General features: G+C 45.3%; 2 protein-coding genes across 8 annotated transcripts in view; both read left to right on the forward strand.

The window, feature by feature from the left end:
* Positions 1 to 25,435, forward strand: part of GALNT13 (polypeptide N-acetylgalactosaminyltransferase 13) — a 504,126-nt gene extending 478,691 nt beyond the window's left edge. For all 4 annotated transcript variants that reach the window (XR_012154256.1, XR_012154250.1, XR_012154254.1 and 1 more), the window contains one exon: positions 25,377 to 25,435. The gene's annotated coding sequence lies outside the window, so the exon portion shown is untranslated. The remainder of the gene's footprint in view (positions 1 to 25,376) is intronic.
* KCNJ3 (potassium inwardly rectifying channel subfamily J member 3) overlaps positions 7,983 to 26,611 on the forward strand; it is a 198,984-nt gene continuing 180,355 nt past the window's right edge. The window contains exons 1-2 of one of the 4 annotated variants that reach the window (XM_073305508.1): positions 7,984 to 10,233; positions 25,377 to 25,593. In XM_073305508.1, coding sequence (XP_073161609.1) covers positions 9,547 to 10,233; positions 25,377 to 25,593 — 904 coding nt within the window. In that variant the 5' untranslated portion in view covers positions 7,984 to 9,546. Of the gene's footprint in view, positions 10,234 to 25,376; positions 25,594 to 26,611 lie in introns of all 4 variants that reach the window. The other 3 variants (XM_073305510.1, XM_073305507.1, XM_073305511.1) reach the window with 3 other exon arrangements.

Genomic DNA, 26,611 nt, shown 5'->3' on the forward strand with positions numbered 1-26,611 from the left:
GCTACATTCTGCTCTGCATGAGGGAACAGAGCCTGCCCCACACCTACCTCTTCAGAAACATCCCAAAGCCCTATCCCTACACACCGAGTATGCCGCAATAGCAAGAGAGAGGGACAGAGTGTGTCTCTCTCTCTCACACGCACAACTGCCCAGTTCCCCTCACCCCCGGCGGTGATTTATGTCTCTTTCAGATGCTCTGGGTGCCCAAACCAACCTGTCTACACTGATGGGGCGTGGATGCATGACCACATTTCCAGCTTCCCTTTGCTTCCCCGTCAGAAGTCATTTTTCTGTGGGGAAGCAAAGAAATCTGCAGAGGCCATGAACTCTGTGCACGTGCAGTGGCACAGAATTCCCCCAGGATTAGTACTTGGACACCTCTCCCCACCCTCTGCACTGGCCAATCCCATGACCCCATAATGGCCAGATTAAAACAGCTGAATACTTATAGTTTATCTAAGAAGTAATTAAAGGAAGTGGGGGAGGGATATGATAGTGCAAATATTTTAAAAGTGCAGTGCCAGGGGGCAAAAAGGGAATTATATAGGGTGGCAAAAGATGTTAGGAATAATGTGAAAATGTATTTCTTAAAGAGAGAACGCAGGCTGAATATTAGGAAAGATATCCTGACAGTGAACTGAATTACATTTGGAATAGTATCCCAAGAGTAGTGGGAAACCCATCATCTGGGACATTTAAAAGTAGACTACACAAAACATTGGGGAAAAATAATACAGAGACAATCTGGAGTGGCAAGGCCTGGATGACCTAATACATCACTGTTTGATGGACTTTCATGAGGGCTGTACACTGTCTTCACAGAATGCTGTCTTGACTGTATTGCAAAGTGCTTCACAGACCTCAGCCCCAAAAGACTGACTAGCTGTTACAGTACTTACCCAAGTACTTCATTCCTCACTTATGATGCTAAAATTCTTCACAGCCTTAACTGTGAACACTTACTTATTAAAAGGCAAAATGATTTTAGTCAGTATGCCACAGCTATACCATAGCTTAGACAATAAACTAGAAAATAAAATAATTTGAAATCACTTATATTTGTTGTTATTAGTAGGAAATAACATAAATATATATTTAGCATTAACAAAACTATTTTATAAAATAATCTCAAAATTAAATAGTAAATATTTTAATAAAAATATTTTAAATCACTACATAAGTACATTGAATATATACAATTTTCTCAGCAACAATATACATTAAAATAATTCATAATTGATTTTTTCACATAATAGCCTTAGTCTATAAAAAGAAAAGGAGGACTTGTGGCACCTTAGAGACTAACCAATTTATTAGAGCATAAGCTTTCGTGAGCTACAGCTCACTTCTTCAGATGCATATCGTGGAAACTGCAGCAGGCTTTATATATACACAGAGAATATGAAACAATACCTATTCCCACCCCACTGTCCTGCTGGTAATAGCTTATCTAAAGTGATTTCCAGCACAAATCCAGGTTTTCTCACCCTCCACCCCCCCCCACAAATTCACTCTCCTGCTGGTGATAGCCCATCCAAAGTGATAACTCTTTACACAATGTGCATGACAATTAAGCTGGGCTATTTCCTGCATAAATCCAGGTTCTCACATCCCCCCCACCCCCATACACACACAAACTCACTCTCCTGCTGGTAATAGCTCATCCAAACTGACCACTCTTCAAGTTAAAATCCAAGTTAAACCAGAACATCTGGGGGGGGGGGTAGGAAAAAACAAGAGGAAACAGGCTACCTTGCATAATGACTTAGCCACTCCAAGTCTCTATTTAAGCCTAAATTAATAGTATCCAATTTGCAAATGAATTCCAATTCAGCAGTTTCTCGCTGGAGTCTGGATTTGAAGTTTTTTTGTTTTAAGATAGCGACCTTCATGTCTGTGATCGCGTGACCAGAGAGATTGAAGTGTTCTCCGACTGGTTTATGAATGTTATAATTCTTGACATCTGATTTGTGTCCATTTATTCTTTTACGTAGAGACTGTCCAGTTTGACCAATGTACATGGCAGAGGGGCATTGCTGGCACATGATGGCATATATCACATTGGTGGATGTGCAGGTGAACGAGCCTCTGATAGTGTGGCTGATGTTATTAGGCCCTGTGATGGTGTCCCCTGAATAGATATGTGGGCACAGTTGGCAACGGGCTTTGTTGCAAGGATAAGTTCCTGGGTTAGTGGTTCTGTTGTGTGGTATGTGGTTGTTGGTGAGTATTTGCTTCAGGTTGCGGGGCTGTCTGTAGGCAAGGACTGGCCTGTCTCCCAAGATTTGTGAGAGTGTTGGGTCATCCTTTAGGATAGGTTGTAGATCCTTAATAATGCGTTGGAGGGGTTTTAGTTGGGGGCTGAAGGTGACGGCTAGTGGCGTTCTGTTATTTTCTTTGTTAGGCCTGTCCTGTAGTAGGTAACTTCTGGGAACTCTTCTGGCTCTATCAATCTGTTTCTTTACTTCTGCAGGTGGGTATTGTAGTTGTAAGAAAGCTTGACAGAGATCTTGTAGGTGTTTGTCTCTGTCTGAGGGGTTGGAGCAAATGCGGTTGTATCGCAGAGCTTGGCTGTAGACGATGGATCGTGTGGTGTGGTCAGGGTGAAAGCTGGAGGCATGCAGGTAGGAATAGCGGTCAGTAGGTTTCCGGTATAGGGTGGTGTTTATGTGACCATTGTTTATTAGCACTGTAGTGTCCAGGAAGTGGATCTCTTGTGTGGACTGGACCAGGCTGAGGTTGGTGGTGGGATGGAAATTGTTGAAATCATGGTGGAATTCCTCAAGGGCTTCTTTTCCATGGGTCCAGATGATGAAGATGTCATCAATATAGCGCAAGTAGAGTAGGGGCTTTAGGGGACGAGAGCTGAGGAAGCGTTGTTCTAAATCAGCCATAAAAATGTTGGCATACTGTGGGGCCATGCGGGTACCCATAGCAGTGCCGCTGATCTGAAGGTATACATTGTCCCCAAATGTGAAGTAGTTATGGGTAAGGACAAAGTCACAAAGTTCAGCCACCAGGTTAGCCGTGACATTATCGGGGATAGTGTTCTTGACGGCTTGTAGTCCATCTTTGTGTGGAATGTTGGTGTAGAGGGCTTCTACATCCATAGTGGCCAGGATGGTGTTATCAGGAAGTGAGTTTGTGTGTGTATGGGGGTGGGGGGGATGTGAGAACCTGGATTTATGCAGGAAATAGCCCAGCTTAATTGTCATGCACATTGTGTAAAGAGTTATCACTTTGGATGGGCTATCACCAGCAGGAGAGTGAATTTGTGTGGGGGGGTGGAGGGTGAGAAAACCTGGATTTGTGCTGGAAATCACTTTAGATAAGCTATTACCAGCAGGACAGTGGGGTGGGAATAGGTATTGTTTCATATTCTCTGTGTATATATAAAGCCTGCTGCAGTTTCCACGATATGCATCTGAAGAAGTGAGCTGTAGCTCACGAAAGCTTATGCTCTAATAAATTGGTTAGTCTCTAAGGTGCCACAAGTCCTCCTTTTCTTTTTGCGAATACAGACTAACACGGCTGTTACTCTGAAACCAGCCTTAGTCTATGTAACATTATATATATGGGAAATCGTCTTTATCTTTCAACCTGTGCTTATAAGCTAGTTGACAATGATGCTGTTAGCAGCCAAGGGTGAGAAACAAAGTATGTTTTTGAGAAATGGATACACATGATTATATCACATAAATCCTTGGAATCCTGATTGAAAATAAATGTGCTATGTTCTTCAAATTAGTAACTCCGTAGATATGAAGACTCAATTTTTATTTTCCTTCACTTTAAGTAATTGACAGTCTTTATTTTGGAGCAACTTTATCTGTAATTTAATGTAGTTTTTGTTAATTTCCTGTTGTGTTTTGATACTTTTGTTTTATTTAATATCTCTGTAATTAATGTATGATAATATTCAGAGTACATAGAAATCACACTCAAATTTGCTCATGTTAAAATATTTAAACAAAAGAAGGTCTCCCTATTCCTCCTGGGCATGCTCCAGGGACAGGCCCAGGAAAATTTACCTAGGAGGTCTCTGCACAGGTGGTTGGAGGAGGGAAAGGTAGGATGTTCTACAGAAGTCGGCTGCTGTTCTTTATTTGTACTGGTATCGACAACAAGCCCGTCATGATGGACCAGCACCATTCTGGGGCGGCAAAAAACCTAGAGCCGGCCCAGTCCCTGCCTGCCCCAAAGAGCTGACAATTGAGCTGGGTGTTGTGCTCCAGTGCCAGGGAAGCAGATTATGACACCACACTGGCTGCATCTCTGAGTCTGTGCCTGTCCCCTCGCAGCTCCTTTGCGCAGTAGGCACAGGCATGTACCGTGACAGAGCAGGGGGTAAAGGCTCCCCTCACCATGCAAGGGGGCAGAGCCGGGGACTGCTCTGTCTCCATGGGCCACCCGGCTCAGAGTCAGGATGGGGACAAGCTGCCGTTGCCTGCCACAGGGGGAAGGAAAAGATCTGGGGATGGGCGGAGCTTTGCTCTTGGCACCCTGATGCCCTCTAGGCTCCACGGAGGGCTGCTGCTAATGCAGGCTGAGGACGCCCGGCTCTGGCTCAACCTGCGGCACCCGCTATAGGCAAGCTCCCCGGGCCACTGGCGCTCCGGACGGGAGCGGAGCTCCGCCAGCAGGTGGCGTGGGAGAGCAGCGGCGGTTGCGCTGCGGCAGCAAAGCGTCGCTGGGCCCGGACCCGCACCCACGCGTCCGCCACCAAGGAGCCTAAACTTTAGGACGTTTCAGTGAGGGCACCAGGGGACTGCTAGCCGTGCCCCCCCCCCCTCAAATCTAGTGACAGCTCCCCCTGCTCTCCCTCTGCCAGGTGCTTCTCCTCTCCATTCCCCGCCTTCCCACGCTTCAGCTACGCGTAGCACAGGGCTGTCTCACTCCCCGGGGCAGATCCCTAAGTGTCTCGTTTGTGTCTGGAGGAGCGAGTTACCGCCTCAGCTGTGTCAGGAGCCCAGCTAGCAGCTGCACTCCGACAGCAGCTCCCCAAGCAGTCGCCCTTTCCTCTCTGCTCCCTCCTCCCCACGGCCTCCAGGCCCCCATCAGCTGCCCTGCTGCGCAGCCTGCCCACTGGCGTCCCACAGCTGCCCACTGCTGCAGGCAGGAAAGCAGGCGCACAGCCTGGAAGACCAGCAGCCGCCAGCACATAGTAGGCTCTCCCTCAGCCTCCCTAAAGAAATGTGTTATGGAGAATAAGGGGGAAAAGCCAAAGAAAGAAAACCAAGGGCTGTGGGCACTAATAGGTGCAAGAAGGGACAGCTGTGTAAAATATGAGGGGTTAATGCAGGGGTGGACAAACTACGGCCTGCCAGTCCATTTAATCTGGCCCTCGAGTTCCAGCTGGGGCAAGGGGTCGGGGCTTGCCCTGTTCCTGCACTCCAGCTGCACAGCAGGGTCTGGGGTCACTCTGCCTGTGTGGCCCTGGGGCTCCCGGAAGCAGCAGCATGTCCCCCCACAGCTCCTATGCATAGGGGCAGCCAGGGGAGTCCGCACACTGCCCCCGCCCCAAGCATCACCCCTGCAGCTCCCACTGGCCAGGAACTGCAGCCAATGGGAGCTGCAGGGGTGGCGTGTGTGGACAGTCAGCACGCAGAGCCACCTGACCACACCTCCTTGTAGGAACGGAGGGGGTGACATGCCACTGCTTCCGGGAGCTGCTTGAGGTAAGCACCGTCCAAAGCCTGTACCTCTGATCCCCTCCCACACCCCTACCCTGATCCCCCTCCCATACTCTGAACCCCTCAGTCCCAGCTCGGAGCACCCTCCTACACCCCAAACCACTCCTCCCCAGCCTCACTCTAGAGCCTGCCCCCCAGCCAGAGCCCTCAGCCCCTCCTGCCCCCCAATCCCAATTTTGTGGGCATTCATGGACCGTCATACAATTTCCATACCCAGATGTAGGCCTCGGGCCAAAAAGTTTGCCAAGCCCTGGGTTAATGAGATTCTCTCAAAAAGTTATGGAAGGGCAAAAAATAGTGACACAGGTAAAAGTTCATCAATAGAAAATTTTATGAGCGCTTTCTTTAAACACAAAGAGGGTATTTTTTTTTAAAGGAAAGAACGCAGGAAATTATTTTATTGCCACCTCCACACACGTTTAAACTTTAAGCAACCAGCTATTAAGTTGTAAAAATAAAAATGTCAGAGCAAACTGCTGCTTTAACTGTTTCTTTCAATGCAGCTGTAACCAGGCAGTGGTTACCCATGCCTCCTGAGAGTAGTTGGCCCTCATGCTGAAAAGGTTCAACTGGATGAGATGGGGCCCTAGAATAGGAAGTGTCTGATCAGCCCAATCCCAAACCATAGTGTTATCTCTGGAGCTCAACAACATCAGCTTTTTATTAGAAAAGTAAAAAAGCTCCATAGTGTCCTGTATCTGTGCTGTGGGTATATTGGCCTGGTGATTGTATGAGCATAATGTTGGGGAGGGTGGGTGTATTGCTCTCCCTCTCCTGACCTTTTGTGGGGAGAGGGGGAGGCTGGTAAAATTCACTGTTGGGGGCTGCAGCATGGGAGTGCTTGTTGCCCATCAACTGTTGAATCCTTGGGCTCAGTGGAATGCACCCACCTGCCTCTGGGGCAGTGATACACAGACCTTAGTGGTTCAGGAATTAGCAATCAACATTACCAGAAAGAGCCACAGCCTTGTGAATTCATTGTTTCCTTTACTATAGTACTACATATTCTACCACACAGTGTTTTAATATCACATTAAAGATCCACTTGCAGTTCCAGAACCTCAGTTTGAGTAACCCTGCTCTAGGGGCTGTTCTGCCTTGCTGGGCAGCTGAAAGTCCTGCCAACCCCAGCAAACCAATCCTGCTAAATCAGAGCAGAGGAGCAAGAGAGGAGACTGAGCTAGCCCCAGGCGCTCCTATACCACACCCCACTGCCAAGAGGGAAAGAAGGGGAGCTGGCCCATGCACAGCCCCATGGGTGTGAAAAAAACACAGGAACGGCCCTACTGGGTCAGACCAGAGGTCCATGTAACCCAGTATCCTGTCTTCTGACAGTGGCCAATGCCAGGTGTTCCAGAGGGAATGAACAGAACAGGTAAATCATCAAGTGATCCATCCCCTGCCGCCCATTCCCAGCTTCTGGCAAACAGAGGCTAGTGCCACCATCCCTGCCCATCCTGGTTAATAGCCATTGATGGACCTATCCTCCATGAATTTATCTAGTTCTTTTTTGAACCCTGTTATAGTCCTCACCTTCACAACATCCTATGGCAAAGAGTTCCACAGGTTGACTATGCATTGCGTGAAAAAATACTTCCTTTTGTTTCTTTTAAACCTGCTGCCTTTTAATTTCATTTGGTGACCCCCAGGGCCAGCTCTAGGCACCAGCAAAGCAAGCACGTGCTTGAGGCGGCACAATTCCAGGGGCGGCATTCCGGCCATCCATCCATCCATCCATCCATCCTTCCTTCCTTTCTTTCTTTCTTGGGCAGTTGCGCTCTCGGAGCTTGGGGCGGCAAAAAACCTAGAGCCAGCCCTGGTGACCCCTAGTTCATCCATGGGTGGGATACACCAGTAGGAGAGGGAAGCTGAAACCTGGGAGAAGAGAGGTGGGAGGACCTTGGAGAGGGCAAGGCACAAAAGGGAACTGGAGAGACATGCGCAGGGTGGGAGTTGCTTTGGCTGAGGGGAGCTCAGGAGAGGGGGACTGGGAGGAGGTGAATTAGGGAGGCAGGGGTATTTAGATGGAAGGCAGAATGGGAGGTGGGGGATATGAAGGGGAGGGCAGAGGGAGGAGTGTGGGGAGATAGGGATGGGAGAACAAGGGGTAGGCAGTGGGGGAGAACTGAGAGGCTTGGGGCACAGCAAGGGGTGTTTGGGGAAAGGGGCTGGGCTGGAGGGGGAGTGTGAGGAGAGGTGAGAGACCTGAGGGAAAGGAGCAGCGCTGGGGTGTGGGGGGAAGCGGAGGGGTGTGAGGCAGGGAAAACGGAGGGTTTGAGAGGACAGAGAATTTAGGGAATATTTGGGGAGCAGGGCGGTGCACAGAGCGGGGAGGGAACATATTGAGGTACTGTGAGGGTCTTTGCGCCCCCCACGTGTGGGCAAAAATCACGTGGCGACTCTCTCATATGTTCTGCATTTGGCGGGGGGCGGGGGACAACCCATTTGCACGGAGCGCTGCCTCAGCTGCTGCTGAGGTGCCACAATCGCGGCAGCTTGTCGGCTCCCAAGCCAGTGAGACGCGAGCCATAAACCGTAGCCCGTTAGCCTCCTCCGTGGCAGTTGTTGCTCTGCGGGAGCCAGGGTAGGAGGGAGGCGGGTCCGGGAGCCGCTGGGGGGAGCCCCGTTGCTCTGGGGGCTCCGGGGTGGCGGTGCTGCCCGGCACTGCAGAGCCAAGTGAGGAGCAGCGGAGGTGCAGAGCAGGCAGGGGCAGGCGGGGCTCGCCGAGCTCCGCAGCTCCTCGCACGCGCCGCCGCGCGCACAGCTCCGGGGCCGCGGCCGCTGCCTCGCCACAGCGCGAGTCTCGCTGCCCGCTAGCATGAGGAGGAAAAGACCCCTGGAGCACGATTTCTGTTCCAGCTAAAAACCGGACCGGGAGCAACCGACAGGCTGTAACCCCCGCCCCGCGGCTTGCAGAGGAAGGGGAGAAGCTGCCAGCCCAACGGGGGGTCCTTCCTGCTGAGCTCCCTGGGGCTCTCTGCTTGCTACCAGCCGCCGCCGGGGGTAACGGGGGACCTGTATCTCAAGCCCTCCTGTAAGCCGCAGAACCGGGGCTGAGAAGAGAGGGGAGCAGCTCCTGAGGCGCAGCTAGGAAGCTGCCTCCTCCCGGGGATTGGGGCGCCTCGCCTGGTGCTCGCCGATCGCCTCTCCGTCCATGTGCTTGACTTGTGTCCGGCTGGGAGTGGCTGATAGTGAGAGCCCGGCCAGAAGGAGACTCCCTTGCTGCATCTTGCTGGGTGGGGGGATTAGGAAGGCTGCCCTTCCCCGTCTTTCTAGGGGTGCACTGAGCCTGGGAAGAGAGACCTTTGTGCCCGGTCCTCGCCAAAGGATAGCGCCGTGGAGGAGGAAGACAGGGAGGAGAGGGGCAAGTATCTGCCCCTCTCATTGCAGGCTTTGCACCTAGTTTGCTCGGAATACATCTACTTTCCCCCTCTGACATGCAGGTGCAGCAGAGGGAAGTGGAATAAGGGAGATACAGAGCGAGCGAGCTGCACAAAGGTAAAACGGGACTGAATGTCTTTGTGTGGCTCTTGGTTTTAAGGGGGGGGGAAGGGAAGGTTCTGCCTGTTAGGGAGCGATTGGAAAGTAAGGGGCTGCAGAAAGAAAAAGAGGAAGCATCTGAAAAAAGGAGGGGAGTGAGGAGAGAAGCAGGAAGGGAAAGAAAAGAGGAGGTAAGGAGAGGGAATAGGAAAGAGGAAGGGAGACGGAAGAATGCAGAAGGGCAGAGAAAGAGGCAGGGAGAGAGAGGAGCAGAAAAGTAGAGAGTGAAGGGGAGCGGCAGACCCTCCCCCCTTGTGCTGTTCAAGCCCAGAAGTGCCTCCTTTCTGGTGACTCTGGCTAGCCCCTCTGTATTATGTCTGCACTCCGAAGGAAATTCGGGGACGATTACCAGGTAGTGACCACCTCTTCCAGTGGCTCAGGCTTCCACCAGCAGCAAGCTGCAGCAGCAGCTCCTAGGAGAAAGAGGCAGCGATTTGTGGACAAGAATGGCCGTTGCAATGTGCAGCATGGCAACTTGGGCAGCGAGACAAGCCGCTACCTGTCGGACCTGTTCACCACCCTGGTGGACCTCAAGTGGCGCTGGAACCTCTTTATCTTCATCCTCACGTACACTGTGGCCTGGCTCTTCATGGCCTCCATGTGGTGGCTCATCGCTTACATGCGGGGTGATCTGAACAAAGCCCATGATGATAACTACACTCCCTGTGTGGCCAATGTCTACAATTTCCCCTCCGCCTTCCTGTTCTTTATTGAAACTGAGGCTACCATTGGGTATGGCTACCGTTATATCACTGACAAATGCCCCGAGGGCATCATCCTCTTCCTCTTCCAGTCCATCCTGGGCTCTATCGTGGATGCCTTCCTCATTGGCTGCATGTTTATCAAGATGTCACAGCCTAAGAAGCGGGCAGAGACACTGATGTTCAGTGAGCATGCTGTCATCTCCATGCGGGATGGCAAACTTACCCTTATGTTCAGGGTAGGCAACCTTCGCAACAGCCACATGGTCTCCGCGCAGATCCGCTGCAAGCTACTTAAAGTAAGTGCATAGTCCTGTTCTTGCCTTCTCCTTGGCGCTCAAACTTCCTCCTGAACGATTTATCTCTCCCCACAGCTCTTGTGCTGCTGTCTTCTTTGCAGAGCCCATCCAACTCCTCCTTCACTTTCCTCTTCTCTCTAGGACCTTCACACCATCTCTTCCTCCTCCTCTGCAGGATATTAACACCTCCTGCACATTCCACTGCTTCCCCTTGTCCTCATGCTGCCTCTTCCTTCATAGAGTACTCACATTTCACCCTCTCCCCAGAATTCTCTCACCTTTTCCTGAACCTTTCCCCAGTCCCTTGAAGCACTCACACCTTCTTCCCCTTTCACCAACCTCCTTCTCTCCTGACCACTCTCAGTTCCCCTTCTACTTTCCCACCTCTTCCAGAGAGCATTCAAGATTATTTCTCCACCTTACCACTTCTGACTTCAGTACCTTCCTCCTCTTCTCTCCAGAGCATTCCCTTTAGCACTGTCCTTTTTTCTGCTTCTCCTTCCTTTCTTCTCTTCCTTTACAGGACTCTCAGCCCCATCACCTTCCTCCTGAGCACTCCTTCCCCTTCTTTCTCCAGAGCACTTGCATTCCCACTCTATCCAGAATTCATCTTCATTCATTCCTCCTTCATTTTCAAAGCATTAGTTTCCCAAGTCAGAGTTAATTTTTAAACTCCCCTCCATCCAGCTCAGTTTTTTAAATCAACATTTTTCTTTGTTCTTTGTGTGTCAATCTTTGGAGTATCTTACAAGCACAAGAGTATTTTCTACAGTTGGCCTTTAAGTTTTGGTCTCTGCATCCTTTACACTATAATTTGCTGTCAACACATTTCCAGTTTGGTTACTATGTCTATTCAGCACTGTAATGTGTGTGCATTTTATAGACAGAATAGGTAGATTCCTGCCCTTAACATTATGCAGCCTACATTTTGAGCTGTTAAGTAAACAGGATCTATTTTTTAAAAAAAGCAATCTCTATTCAGAATCTCTGGTTATTGTTTTACCTTTTGTTTTGTCAATTTTCTGCTGTATATTTTTTGAATAATATTGAGGGCTAATCACGGAGACCCTTTTTTGCGCAGATAGTTCATTAACTTCCTGGGAGGCCGAATCTCAAGATAGTGGGTTTTAAAATTGTATAGGTTTCAGAGTAACAGCCGTGTTAGTCTGTATTCGCAAAAAGAAAAGGAGGACTTGTGGCACCTTAGAGACTAACCAATTTATTAGAGCATAAGCTTTCGTGAGCTACAGCTCACTTAGTCTCTAAGGTGCCACAAGTACTCCTTTTCTTAAAATTGTATAGATGATTTGTAAGGAAAACTGACCATTTAACTGACATTTTAAATATAACTTAACATCCTTACAAACTTAGATTCAAATCAAATTTGGTCCAAAACCTAAAAACAATTTAAATATTTCTGTAGTGTTCCACAAGAAAAATTCTGTGGTAAACAGTACATATTTTAAAATATCCACCTGAAGTGTTTGCAGCTCAGACATTTCAGTATTTTTATAGGGCTTGATCTAAAACTCATTGAAGTCATTGGAGAGACTCCCACTGTCTTCAATGGGCTTTGGATGAAGCCCGTAGATCAGGGGTGGCCAACCTGTGGCTCTTCAGAAGTTAATATGTGGCTCCTTGTACAGGCACCGACTCCAGGGCTGGAGCTAGAGGTGCCAACTTTCCAATGTGCCCTGGGGTGCTCACTGCTCAACCCCTGGCTCTGCCACAGGCCCTATTCCCACTCCACTCCTTCCCACCCCCTCCTCTGAGCCTGCCATGACCTCACTGCTCCCCCTCCCTCCCACAGCCTTTTGCACACCACAAAACAGCTGATTGGGAGGTGCTGATTGGTGGGGCTGCAGGTGGGTGGGAGATGCTGGGAGCGGCGGGTGGAGGAGCTGATGCGGGGGCTGCTGATGTATTACTGTGGCTCTTTGGCAATGTACACTGGTAAATTCTGGCTCCTTCTCAGGCTCAGGTTGGCCACCCCTGCCCTACATTATAGTAGTCTGCAAATGAAATTGACTAAAATCTGACTATAAAATACTCATTGTCTAGGAAATGGATATTCACTATTCTAAAATATTGAAAACTAAAAACATTTTTTTAATATTCTCGAGGGTTATTGGTAAGAGAGGTTAAGAGATCCCCACCCCCTGCCAAATTCTGTTCTCAGTTACACCTGTGCAAGCCCTTTAAAATCATGGTTTTAACTAAGGCCCCAGTCCTGCAATTTGAAAAGTGTTGGCAGAATCCCATTGATTTCCAAACAATGAGGCATATATGCCACAGTACGGTTATATGCGGAGGCTGCAACTTTATTAAAACTTTGTAAATTACCTGGAAGGGCTGTTCTAGAGCAGGTTTCAATTGATCGTCAATGGCTTCAGCTTGGCAGACGTGAGGGTAGAAGTGAGGGCTATGCCCATTCAGGCCTGCCCAGGAACCCTGGCTGGAAGCCAGGGTGCCAAACTGTTCCCCCTCTTCCATGCAGGAGGTAGAAGAGATGGGGGGACCTCACAGTGTGTAAGACATGAGAGCATACTCTCTTATTGTGCAATGCTGTGCTTGGGGTCCTTGCTCAAGCAGCCCATTGGGTTACATGGATCTCACCTCGGACCCTTTTGAATCCACCAACCGTACTAGAAACTTTTAAAGTCATGACAGATGTTATTTAAACCCTAAATCTGGACCTCCAGGATGCTGGCTGGAAGGTGAAAAATCCCACACAGAAATTTGACAGTTCTGTCATATGGGGAAAAATCCCTTCCAGAGCCTGAAGAAAACTTGGCAATCAGCTTTCTCCTGGCATCCTAAGAGATCTAGCTCACGAGAGAAGCGGGGGCCTGGAAAAGAGCCCAACATGGCTGCTCCCAAGCACCAAACAGACACAGCCTCCACCTTCTTGCTGCCCGGTAGGGGAGAAGTAATGAGCTGCCCCATCCCCACCCTCCATGTCCAATGGAAGCAGCAGTAGGCAGTACAGGGCCCCTCCCCCATCCCACAGCACAGGGAACGGGGGTGAGAAATGAGAAAGAAGCAGCACCTTCCCCCCTCTCCCATACACATATGCTATGGGGAGGGAGAACCTGGTGAAGTGCAGGAGCTGTGCCGCAGCTGCTCCTGCCTGAGCTCTCTCTCTCCCCCCCCACTTGTGGGGGTGTCCCCATTGCTCCTGGACCCATCAACGATGCACACTGCCTAGCCAGATGAGCACCAGTGAAAGTGTCACACTATATGGATTCAGTGGCAGGATTGTGGCATTTAGACCTGAACAAATGTTTCCAAATGAGATTATTCTCTATTTTCAGTAGTATTTGGAGAACTAGGTCCATAGTTATGTACTAATTCGTGGTAAAGTGTAACCTCCAACTATGGTGTTAGCGCACACATTGTCCTCAACTTCAGTGAATTTCTTATATGCATCATAGGATAGAAATGTTTAAAGAAATTATAGAAATTAAGTTGCTTCTTTATTACCCTGCCAGGATAATTTCCATAGATCAAAAATAAAACGTTACGGAGGTACTCTAACTTCCCCCCTTCGCAGCTATTTTAGATCTTTTTGATAATGAAATCAGACATTAGTTATATATTTTCCGTATCTGGTTAAAGGGGATTGTTTTCTATTATCAGTTGTTTAAATTACTAGAATAAAATGTGTGAAATAGCCTGGTTGGTGTTCATTTAGTCTTTAGGGGGCACCAAAATAAACCATGGAACTGCTTTACATTATTAGGCTGTACTATCCAGTTAGAGGTTATGCTACTGATTTTAGCCCAACCTTATATTTAAATTAAATATTTTAAGGAGTTCAACCTTGAGGTACATTTCAATAACAATGCTGCTTTGTGAATTAAAAAGTTCTCCCTTTGTATAATTTTGGCATGCCCCTGCAAAGGATTATAAGAGGTGAAGCTGCTTTTAGAACTTGCCATGATTCCACAAAACTTAGCAAATATTACAGATGTGAGTGCATGACTCTATAATCACTTTTTGTGCTTGGTTTAGAAGAGTGAGCCAGTCCATGAGGGAGATTTATTGTGGAAATTTGTTGAATATAAATATTTCTGTGAAGAAAACTTGTCTTAGTATCAATTTAAATAAAATACCACATGCATTGTAATATGTAGAAATAAAATCACATAAAACCAGGCTACAATTAAAGGCATTATATTAAAAATTATACTGTAGAATGTTCATACATACTGTGCCACACAAACAGTAACAGTATGAGAGTTTGTTCATTATCGTAATTTTGGATGGATTGTGTCCCTGAGCTGACATGCATAGAGGGTGCTCTCCCCACTCACATTTCTCCCTGACTGTGGAATGATGAGGTGGTTTTGTGGAAATGTGTCCTCAATTTTTCAGATGTTGTGGAGCGCTCTCTGCAAGGATGGGGATGTGTGTGTGGAGTGTCCTAAAGGAGAAGGGTAAGTTAGGGGCCAGAAAATGGCTAGAAGCTATGTACACTGACCCCAACTAACTCTGCAGGGTGTACTCTGAAAAGTTTGTGAATCTCTCTTCACCATGGATCTTTGAACATGCGCAGGTTCTGGGAGCTGAGCCCAGAGCATGCTGGACAAAAGTTGGCTCCTAGATAGAATTATATGACAAAAAAATTCTGCAGTGAGAGTGATCTCGTAGGAAAAGGAAAACTTCAACGAAGAGTACTGATACGTGTAAATAGTCTTTTTAAAAAGTTTTCTATTCCAGTATAGTATTTGAAGGATATCCCACTATTTCAACATGGAAAACATTTTCCTATGATTTGTGTGACCTATGCTGGATTTTCTTTGTTTGGGGAACACAGGAGATTCATCTTAGAGGTTACTGAAACATTGTTTTATCCCAAGACAAAGTAATAAGATTGGAATCTCAAAGTTATGTCTACAGCTGGTTTAAAAAAAACCTTCTGTTAAGATGCTTATTTGATGGGAAATAGCTTTTTCAACAAATTAGAATTTTTCACAAAAATGTAAGTTGTTGAAATATTTTTGATTTTTGCTGAAAAACCAAAAAACTCAAAAACTAAAAGTTCTGGAAAACATTTGGTTTTGAGGTTTTTGAGGTTTGTTGACAAAACCCCAAAGATTTGGACAAAAGTGAAAACCATGTCATTTCTATTGACTCCTTTCTCTCCCGACCCCCTTTCCTCTGCCATAAATATATATTTCCCAGCCTGCTCTGGTTAACTCTGCCCATCATCATAATGGTCTTTTGAGATCACTGGCAAACTACAGTTCTATTGTTTAAAATAATGTAGGGGCCAGACGCTTGTACTCTTGTTCAGATTGAGTAGCACCTTGACTTTGTTAGGACCTCTTGTGGAATAATGGATTATATCACAGAAATGTAAAGATTCTGTAGTGTAACATTAGGGGTATCCTGACCCTACTTCAGGGTACTAGAGGGAGCACAGTGATGAACATCATATGCAGGGTAGAGTGATTTCATATCATGGTTTGGACACCCATAGAACATTCTAGAGCTTTGATTAGACTTTCTCTGCCCTGTACTGAGTCGCTGTTTGCTCCAACCCTCTCCTTTCTCCTCCCTCACAATTGCTTCACCTCCGCTTCAATCCACCTGCCCTTCTTATCTTCTCCCCTGCTGTCTCTCTCCTTCCTTTGAATATTCCCTCTCCCTTCGCTTTTCTTTCCGTTTTTTAGCTTATTCCTCTTAAACCAAACCCCCTTTCTCCCCTCCCCTCACCTGAAAAAAAAATTGTGGAGCTAACATGTTTGCTACCATCACATTGTTCACTGTGTGTGTTATACCCCTTCCCTCACTCTAGGGTGACCAGACAGCAAATGTGAAAAATTGGGACAAGGGGTGGGGTAATAGGAGCCTATATAAGAAAAAGACCCCAAAATCGGGACAGTCCCTATAAAATCGGGACATCTGGTCACCTACCTCACTCTGTGTCTGTCTTGTCTATTTACACTGTGTGCTCTTTGGAATGGTGATTGTCTCTTACTCTGTGTGTAGAGTGTCTAGCCTAGGGGGTCTCAAACTCAAATGACCACGAAGGCCACATGAGGCTGCATCACTGACCCCCCCATGCTGCCCTGGCCCCGCCCACACTCCGCCCCTTCCATGAGGCCCCGCCCCTTCCATGAGGCCCTGCCCCTGCCCCACCTCTTCCCAGCCCCCATTCCAACTCCTTCTTTGAAATTCCCACCCCAACTCTGTCCCATCCCTGCCCCCAGAAGGTGTAGGAGGAGTGCGGGGTGCAGCAGGGGGCTCAGGACAGGGGGCTCAGGGTGCAGGAGGGGTGTGGGGTGCGGCAGGGAGGTTGGGGTGCAGGAGGGGTTTGGTGGGTGGGCTCCGGCCCAGCGTGCACAGCAGGCTCCCCACCTGCCTGCCTGTCCTACCCCTGTGCCGCTCCAGGAAGCAGCTGGAACCTGGGGGCTTGGGGGTGGGGGGCACAGGGGTCTGTGTGTTGCCCTGGCCGCGCCTTCAGGCACCGCTCCCCACAGCTCCCATTGGTTGGGAACGGGGAACCGTGGCCAATAGGAGCTTCGGGGAGGTACCTGGAGGAGCGGCCAGGGAAACACACAGATCCCTGTGTCCCCCCTCTCCCAGGTCCCGGCTGCTTCCTGGAGCAGCGTGGGGGCAGGGTAGGCAGGCAGGCGGGGAACCTGCCCTTGCCCCTCGTGCGCGCCGGGCCGGCCAGAGCTGCTCTAGGTAAACGCTGGGGACTGCGGGGAGCTGGCGGGCAGCAGAAAATAACTCCGTGGTCCGCGTGTTTGAGACCCCTGGTCTAGCCCAATGGGGTTCCATTCTTATTTCATTCTTAGACACTACTATAGAAGACTTTATTTTTAATAAAAATTAGCTTCAGGCTTTGTCAAGCAAATTTGAAAATGTCATTGTAACATCATATTAAAACTTATAATGAACCAGATTATAAATGTTGGGTTTTCAAAAATGCAAATTAAGGCTCTGATCCTAGAAACATGTACATAGGTAACTTTATTCCTATGAATACACCACTTGACTTCAGTGGGACAACCAGTGTGCTTAAAGTTTAAGCATGTGCAAAAACGTTTGCGGCAGCAGCCATTAAAATTGCATTTTATTAAAACCAGTCTTTGTAGCATAAAATATTGTCATGCAGAACAAAATAGCTTTAGCATTAACAATGAAAAGTAATTTAGACTTTCAATACATTAGCAAAGTTATTGGTGAACTTTTTTTATGCACATAGACCAAAATTTTCAAAAATAGGAGCCTAAAATTAGGATCCTAAACCCTAGGATTTAGGGAGCTGAGGGTGGGATTTTCCAAAGCACCTAAGTCCCATTGACTTCAAACTGTGAATTTTGGTAGAGAAATATGGCCTGGTCTAAGTATTTCAGCCTTCTTGACTTGTGGAAGTTTAATATATCAGAAAGTGGCAGATATAACATGGACTGTTCGCTTATTGGTTTTGTGTCTGAATTTGTTTTGTTCATAATAAGAGAGGCATTGAAACCTTGGACTTTTCCTTTTCAGCACAGATGAGGAATTTAAGTGTGAAACTTTTTAGTAAAAAAAATAAAATAAAAAAATTTCCATGTAAATCTGAAATTCTGCTAACATTTACTACTATGACTAATGAAATTCTAACACCACTACACAGAGTTCGGAAACTAATTAAAGAAACAACCACAAAACATCTACATTAGCAGTTTAAAGTGGTAAGAAAGTAAAGAACTAGAAAAATGGAAATTAAAAAAAACCTGATCTAAATATAATCAATTTAAATAAAAATCATTATTTAACATTTTTTAAATGTCAGGTTTTAAATTATTTTTAAAAAATCATGATTTTATCTACACTGACCAGCTGCTGATCCATTAGGACAAGTGGCTGAAGAGGGAGAGGGAGTGGGTGGAGCCATGGCTCTTGCTCCTTCAGCCTACTGAGTTGGTCAACCACTTGGGAACATGCTGTGTATTGAAAGGGTGCAGCAAATTGCTCCCCACTTCCAGTACAACCGGGATGCTCCTGACTCTATTCGTGGGTTGGTGCTATTACACGCTACTCCTTATTTGGGATATACATATAATGCAGTAAAGCATCAAGAGGTTTGCAAGGCTGTTAAGTATCGTGCATCTTCCATGATCTTCTCAGTATTTGCAATCTCAGAAAATCAAAAATCCTGAGCTGAACCCTCTCGAGATCAAAAACCATGAAGCAGAGCTCAAAACCTCATGAGATTTGCCCAACAAATCCTGAGATTTTTAGAACAGTAGTTCTCAAAGCTGGTCCGCCGCTTGTTCAGGGAAAGCTCCTGGCGGGCCGGGCCGGTTTGTTTACCTGCCGCATCTGCAGGTTCGGCTGATCGTGGCTCTCACTGGCAGCGGTTCACCACTCCAGGCCAATGGAGGCTGCGGGAAGGGCGGCCAGCACATCCCTTGGCCCACGCTGCTTCCCGCAATCCCCATTGGCCTGGAGCGGTGGACTGTGAACAAGTGGTGGACTGGCTTTGAGCACCACTGTTTTAGAAACATCATCAAACCATGTTTTTTAGTCTTTTGACTTTTTAATTCCCCTCTACTCTTCTGGCTATGTGTGTGAGATAATTTCAGGTTGAAAAGTCAACCTTTAATGCACACAAAAAAGCCTCTTCCTGGCTGCTCAGATGGAGACTTCACTTACCTCTCCTCACCCCTAAGCTGTGGCAACTTCCGTACATTTTCTTTTAATATCTTGACTCCCTCCTGCCTTGATGCCCCCTGGAGCTTCTCTTCTTCCCTGGACCCAGGAGTACCACTTCTTCAGCTCTCCCTCTCCCTTGCCTTACTGCTCCCCAGGATTTCTCTGCCTGGATTCCAACCAACACAGCGTTCCCCTGGCTGCTTTGGGAGGACTCCCCTTTCCCACAGCTACCACCAGGCTGGGAGAGTTGCCGCCTCCATCTCCCACCCCATCACTGTTCTCTGCATCCCCTTCAACCTCCCTCCTCTCTCCATTCCCTCTGCAACTCCTACATTTGCCTCCTTCTCCCCCCACCCACCCCATATCCTTTATTAAGGACAGCCTCACTTCCACATGCATCTGAATTGTAGGGAAATGGTGGCCATCTTGCTGGCTTCAGCCCCACTGGCAGTAGTAGGAGATGGTGGCCATTTTGAATATTTATGAAAATTAATAAGTTGTCAATGTCAGCCTTTCATTATTTTTTTCATGAGACAGGTAAGTGAACACCCCCAAATCGCTAGTCATGATAAAATGGAGAGAGGTGGCAATACTGCACTCTCATTCAGCTACCCTGTTGTGCTGTAGCTCAGCTGAGATCTCCTGTGTCCATCATGGTCATAGAAGTTGCTGCTGCAGGCCACCAAGGGCTGCTGTGTAACCTGCCGAGCAGGCAGCCAGGAGGCCTCCATATCTACTCTCTTTCTGGCTTCCCCTACTGGATCCAGGGAGAGATGCTGCTGGGAGGGTTTAGGCAGTGGCAGCAGGTGTGGGGAAAAGCCCAGCTTTACCTCAGACAGCTCTATGCAGCAACTAACTATCCCCTACAGCCTTCAGCATCCATCTTAGCTAGCTTAACATTCCCCAGACTTTCTGCAGCATGCACCCCCTCCATCCCCACACACACACTCCCTCATCCATGACTTTTGAGTTTTGTGTAGCTCCATGCCCCACCTCCGTCAGTGCTTAAGGCAGCTTGTGTTGCCTATAAACTGAAGTTTATGGTTGTATGCAAAGTATTTTCAGCTATTCAAAGTGCATACAAAACACAGTGGAGTAGCGCCAATTTTGGCAGCTACTGATTTAGATGCCATCATGTCGTAACCATGTCACCAAGTTAAGTACAGCACCCTTATTCAGTTGCATTGTGTTTTTACAAGACTGCTAACAAAAACAATTCCTTTCCAAAACTGTCTGGTGGCCCACCTGTATGTTTTTGGCAAAATATTGTTCCTTTGAGAAGCACAGACAAGGATATTTATACAGATGTGTTTTAGATGTTTAGTTTGATTTGATATATTTACATAAAGCTCATTGTTTTGTGGTAGGATGTGATAGCAGAGGCAACTCAGTCACTTCTATCTATGATGGATTTGAATTCATTGTCGTATTGGAATCCTGTTTTAATAAAATGCAATAAAATCTCTTGGGCTTTTCTCACCCCACCCCATATTTCACAGCTAAAACTTCAGGGCTATAAAATATAACCTGTGATTACATATGAATCTGAAATATGATTTTCTTAGAGACTGGCTTTGGGTTTTTTGGTATAGTTTTAAAATGTATAGGACCAAATCCTGAGAGGGGACCATAAAAAATAAACAGGCAATTATATCACAGAACAAACATTTTACAAAGGGTTCTGGTGATGTTATAAACTATTATGTTAAAACATGAGTATCCAATCTCAAAATGGAATTATAGCACTATCATTTAAAAATTCAAACAGATGCTTCAGAGTGCTAGACCTGTGGCTTTCATGGTTCTTGCTCTTCCACTGCTCCTATTTTGGTTAACCCTGAAATTTCACAGAGAATTCCTCATTTGTCTCTCTCTCTCCCCCTGAACACCCCATTTCTGACCCTCTGTTCCACTGCCTATCTGAAAGGATCTTTAGGTTTCAGAGGCTTTTAATATACAGCTGCCAGAGCAGAGGCTTTTAATATACAGCTGCCAGAGCAGAGTCCTCTGTTGCTTAAAAGCTGGATCTTTCTCTCAGGGCAACTAGTATGACTTCCTCCGGTCCCATAAATGGTCGGATTTTGTAATTCACTGCTATGCTGACTATAATACATTCAACATTACAATCCAAGGGTGTGTGTGTGTGTGTATATTAAATATATGCAGATATAGTGTATAGTTTTATGTAAATGTTTATGGTCCCAGTATAACTAATTACTGATGCCTTCTGAATTATAACAACAAAAGACATAATTAGAGGAAATAATACAAGCTGGATCCTGCCAACATTTAAGAATGTAACTTTATCAGTGTGTGTAATCCCCTTGAGTTAAATAAGACTATCCATGTTAGTTGCGTGCAAAGTAAAGTTGCATGCAAGATCTGGCCTACATCAGTAATGAATAGTTTTAAAAGGTATTAAAATATTACTTTAAACTAGAAACTTCATTTTGGTCACTTATATCAAAAGTTGGTATTTGCAGATGTGCCAGTTTTTGATTTAGTTCACTTTTACTTAGAAAAAATAACTTCTCTGTTTTATGAGGTAAAGTCAACAACAAACCGTGGTTACCAGCAAAGGCTACAGTGGTCTGTGCTAGCCAGCATAGTCAGAGCACTAAGAAAGAGAAATAAAGAATCAGAGCAACAGCAGGAGGTGGGAGAGAAGAAGGGAAAAATATGGCAGAGCAGCAGGAAAGGAGGTGTATTGAGTCAATAGGAAGAGAAGAAGGAGGGTGATATATGGTAACAAATTGCAAAGTGTCCTTTGTTACTATACATCATATGTAAATTAGTAATCCAAAAATTATATTAAGATTCAATTTTTGTGCGAGATCATGGCTATATTAACAAACCACTTGCATTTCACTCAATTTATTGCCTGAGCCACTCGATGAAATTAAGTACATAAAGTTGTTATATTTAGTTCTTGAAGGTAGGATAATTTTCTCTTTATAAGCTGGTAATTTACAAGGTTAAAACTAACTGGAAATAAAATGGAAGATTCCTTCATATATTATCAGGCCAGAAGGAACCATTGTGGTCATCTAGTCCAGTGGTTCTCAAAGCCGGTCTGCCGCTTGTTCAGGGAAAGCCCCTGGTGGGCCGGGTCGATTTGTTTACCTGCCACGTCTGCAGGTTTGGCCGATCGCGGCTCCCACTGGCCGCGGTTCGCTGCTCCAGGCCAATGGGGGTTGCAGGAAGGGTGGCCAGCACATCCGTCGGCCCGCACTGCTTCCCGCAGCCCCCATTGGCCTGGAGTGGCGAACTGCAGCCTGTGGGAGCCACGATCGGCCGAACCTGCAGACGCGGCAGGTAAACAAACTGGCCTGGCCCGCCAGTGGTTTTCCCTGAACAAGAGGCGGACCGGCTTTGAGAATCACTGTTGTAGTCTGACCTCTTGTATGACACTGGTGTTAGTATTTCCCTGAATGATTCCTATTTGAACTAGAGCATATCCCGTAGAAAAACATCTTGATTGTCAAATGTCCAGTGATGAAAAGTCTAACACAGCCCTTGATAAGATGTTCCAATGGTTAATTATCCTCTTTTAAAATTTGTGCGCTATATTTCTAATCTGAAAATGGTCCAATCTTGTTTAAATTAAATTTAAATTTTATACATGTGAGTAGCCACATGTGTTCTTACTCATGAAAGTAAGGCCAAGGGACTACTTGTGTGAGTAAGAACTCATCACCTGGGAAAAAGGTTTTCCAGAACAAACCTTAAATGAGTATCATAAACTTGAAATCTAGTCAAATTTTAATAAATGTGTTAAAAGTGGTTTCTGATTCTATACCTGTCCTTGAATCCCTCTGCCAATTTTTGTGGTTTTTACCATTACATTTTCCTATTAAACAAAACATTTTCCCTCACATCCTCTGTTGCAGAGTGAATAATTTTCACAAACAGAAAGAAAACTGACAAGCTAAGGCTCCAAACCTGCCTTTGCACAAGAGGAGTGCTGTGTCCATGCAGATCCCATTGTAGAACTGGGCAACGTAAACAAAGTGGAAAATCACATTTTGGTCTGCAGCATTTTAACCAATGATGCTACAATACCTAAACTTACTGTAACTGAAAGAAAAACAATTTTCCCTAAATTTTGAAGTATGTACGTTTGAATAATAGACAAAAAATGTAGCCTATAAAGCAAAAGTTTCAATTAAATCAGATTAAAAAGTGTCTTTCACAGCACTGGAATGATATTTTTCATCTTTATGGTTACAGCCATAAAATATGACTTTTTTTTTTAAAGTGTTAAACTCGGAAGGTTTACGTTTTTTAAGCAATGTTGCTGCCTTATACAGATAGATTAAGATGATCAGAAATGGAAAAAAAAGTGACAGTTGTCATCAACATTTTGAAATCTGTGAATTTTTCCAAACTGCTTTAAAATAGATTCCAGTTGAATCTTGATTTGCAGAATTGCCTTTGATATTGCAATTCTGCTACCTACCAAATAGCTTTCATAACGACTTGACATTAAACCTAGAAAGCTTGCATCCTGTTTTCCCTTGTTCACTAACCAACAGAATCATGCAAAAGAATAACATGAAGGAGGACATATGACCTGTTTTTGATAAAAGGCAGTTTTAGCTGTTGGTGTTAGTCTTGTGATATATTTTAAATATAAAACAAAGCATAGAGAAAAATTGAAGGGCTTGTCACCATTGCCATGCAGTTTGAACTATGGGGCTATGAATAGCAATGTGCACCAAAGTGCTGCACTGTAACTCCCCTGTGTGGATGCTGCTGGCACAAACTAAAAGGTTCCTAGTTCATATTAATGTAATCCTCTTCAGACAGTATTACATTAAAGTGATCTAGGAACCTTTTCATTCACACCTGAATCATCCACATGAGGGAGTTTGAGTGTAGCACTTTGGTGTACAGTGCTATTCAGGCCACCGTAGTCTGAACTTCAGGGCAGTGTAGAAGTGCCCTGAGAATCTATACATCATATAATAATAAACCCCACAGGCTTTATTTGCAACTTATAATTACCAGTGTACATTTAGATATGGTGAAATTTACCCAGCTTCTTTAGAGACACAGAAGTTGCTAATGCTGGAGAACTGCTATGGTTATGATGCATCAGACAAGGAAAGAGGACTCCATGCTCCTTGTATGCAATAGAGTTGGGCTCCAAGACAGCATTGTGAAGGGCAGTGGGAGGTGTCGTGTTTTGGTGGCAGGCATAGCTAGTGCGTTTGAGATTAAACAGATGTTAGTTCAGGTGCTGAAATAGTAATGACCTGCAAAGTTTAACTTAAATATGCAGATTTTTTTAAACTAGGTTCATTTGAGCTGAGACCTTGAACTTCAACATTCAGCTCAGAATATTTTTACAGATTTGTTTTGAGGTTCTTCAAATACAGCTTATAGGAAAGAAGTTGAAACCATTAACTACAACAACAAACACCGCTCTACTCTGTGATTATGTAGTTATGCACACTGAGTATGTAGTTATAGAGTAAAAACTTCTAAGGGAATACTTTAAAATATGTTTTCTACTCACTTTTACACTGCCATTAATCATTGTTAATCAGCTTCCATACACCTATATTTTGATGAGCAGCCCATTAATATGTTTAAATGCAGTAGATGTATGAAATAAGTTTATTATAATAGGCCTGTAAGTGGACTTCTGACTCTTTGGTCTTCTCGGATACATTCTGTAGCATGCAGTGGTTTTATATTACACTTTAACATATATACACCAGTTGGTAATAGGTTAAACTTGTAGGAAGGGCAATGTAACACACTCTGGCTGCACAGATACTTATTAATGGCCTGAATCTGCCACCCTGACTTTCAGGGAGTAGTCCCTTACATGTGACTAGTCCCATGGACTTGATTGCAACCACTTGCCTAATAGTAGCAGGGCTCTAATTAAGGGTACTCTTCAAATTTCCTTTCAGCTGTTTTTGTGGCTTTTCAATGAACTCTTGCTGCTTTTCTCGGGGGCCCCCTAGTCAAACATGCACATTTACACTCTGTAGTCTGAGCTATGGGAGGAGCTGCCCCTACATGAATACTTCATTTGACTGAGCTGTTCTGTAAAATTAGGGCTGTGAATGAGCTGCAGAATTAGATTAAAGGCACATTTATTTTACTCTGATTTTATTTCCTGACTTTTCAGTGTGGCAGTGTCCTGGTGGCAGAACCACCACTGCCGTACACCCACTTCTGTAATTTGTGTGAACAGACATTTTGGGGCCAGGCATTTTTCCAAAGCTCTTGAGTTAGTGAGCTGTAATTATAGTTAGATGTATATTGTAAATAATTCATGCATGTTCTATATGAACAACATTGGGTTTCTGCCTGGTTTTCTGTAACATAGCAGCGTAATGATTTGTTTGGATTTTGTCTCAGATGATTGATAATGCAAAGTGTTGGCAATGATGTGAATTGCTTTCAGGCTGTCTCGAAAATTGCTGTACTAGAGGTGATTTCTTCTCTTTTTTTTCTGCATGCTTGTCTAGTCTCGGCAGACACCTGAGGGCGAGTTCCTCCCTCTCGATCAACTTGAACTGGATGTAGGTTTTAGCACAGGGGCAGATCAACTTTTTCTTGTTTCCCCGCTTACAATCTGCCATGTGATTGATGCCAAAAGCCCCTTCTATGACCTCTCTCAGCGAAGCATGCAAACTGAACAGTTTGAGATTGTCGTCATCCTAGAGGGCATTGTGGAAACAACTGGTGAGTAAAAAAAAACAAAACAAAAACAACCACCCAGCAAAAATTATGTTTGTATATATTTTATAATTGTTTTGCTTTTTCCAAAAGCGAAATAGATTTTTACAATGGCTTTTATTCTGTTGTCGTAGAATGTCATTAATGAATACAAGGTTACTGTACACCTATTTTCATATGAACTACATATTATTTGAGAGATTGTTTTGAAAACTGAAATGTATGTTTTATAAATATGCATCTGCGTGCCCAAGATGGTTGGTAAGCTAATACAATAACAGTAAATATCTGTAGAAATTGATTCAGCTGCTCAGTTGTGCCTGTCTCGGGCCTTTTGGAAAGTAGAAAATAAATGACAGATGCATGCAGGTCTGTTCTCTTTGCAGTCTTTACTGTAGAATAATGTATTTTATGTTTGCTGCAAGGTACATGCATGATTGTGTTGGAGTTACTAGTGGACAGACTCGCCAGTATGCTTGCGTGCATGCTGATAAGCATGGCTTCAATGGGAGAATATTTAGAGATAATACATTTAGGAAAATATTCTATTTACTATTTTTTCAGTTCATATTTTTGTTTTTAAATATTTTTGTACTACCCAAATGTAATAGGGGGGAAATATTTAAAATAAAGAGAAACTTTTGATATTAGATTCCTTCTAAATGGGAAAAGTACACTGTGTGCATAAACAAGGGAGTATATTTTATGAAGAATTTATGCCACTAACTGTATTTTTAATCCAAACATACTGTTCTAATCCTGAACATTGTCAGCAGTAATGTAATTTGAATACACCACCTTTGGTTCCAAAAAATACCAGTTTTTTGAGGATGGAATATTGAATAATATAGGGCCATGAGCGTTTGGACAAGAGTCAACGTGCACAGAGGTTGTGGCAGGATAGAAGCCAGAGGGACTAAGCTCGCAGTCCTTGAATAAATTCAGTTCAGCTTTCACTGAAGTCAGTGAGAGCAGAATTAGGTTCTATCCTTATTCAACTAAAACTCCTGCTAACATTAGTGAG

Source organism: Lepidochelys kempii, chromosome 11, assembly GCF_965140265.1.
Source record: "Lepidochelys kempii isolate rLepKem1 chromosome 11, rLepKem1.hap2, whole genome shotgun sequence".
Taxonomy (NCBI): Eukaryota; Metazoa; Chordata; order Testudines; family Cheloniidae; genus Lepidochelys; species Lepidochelys kempii.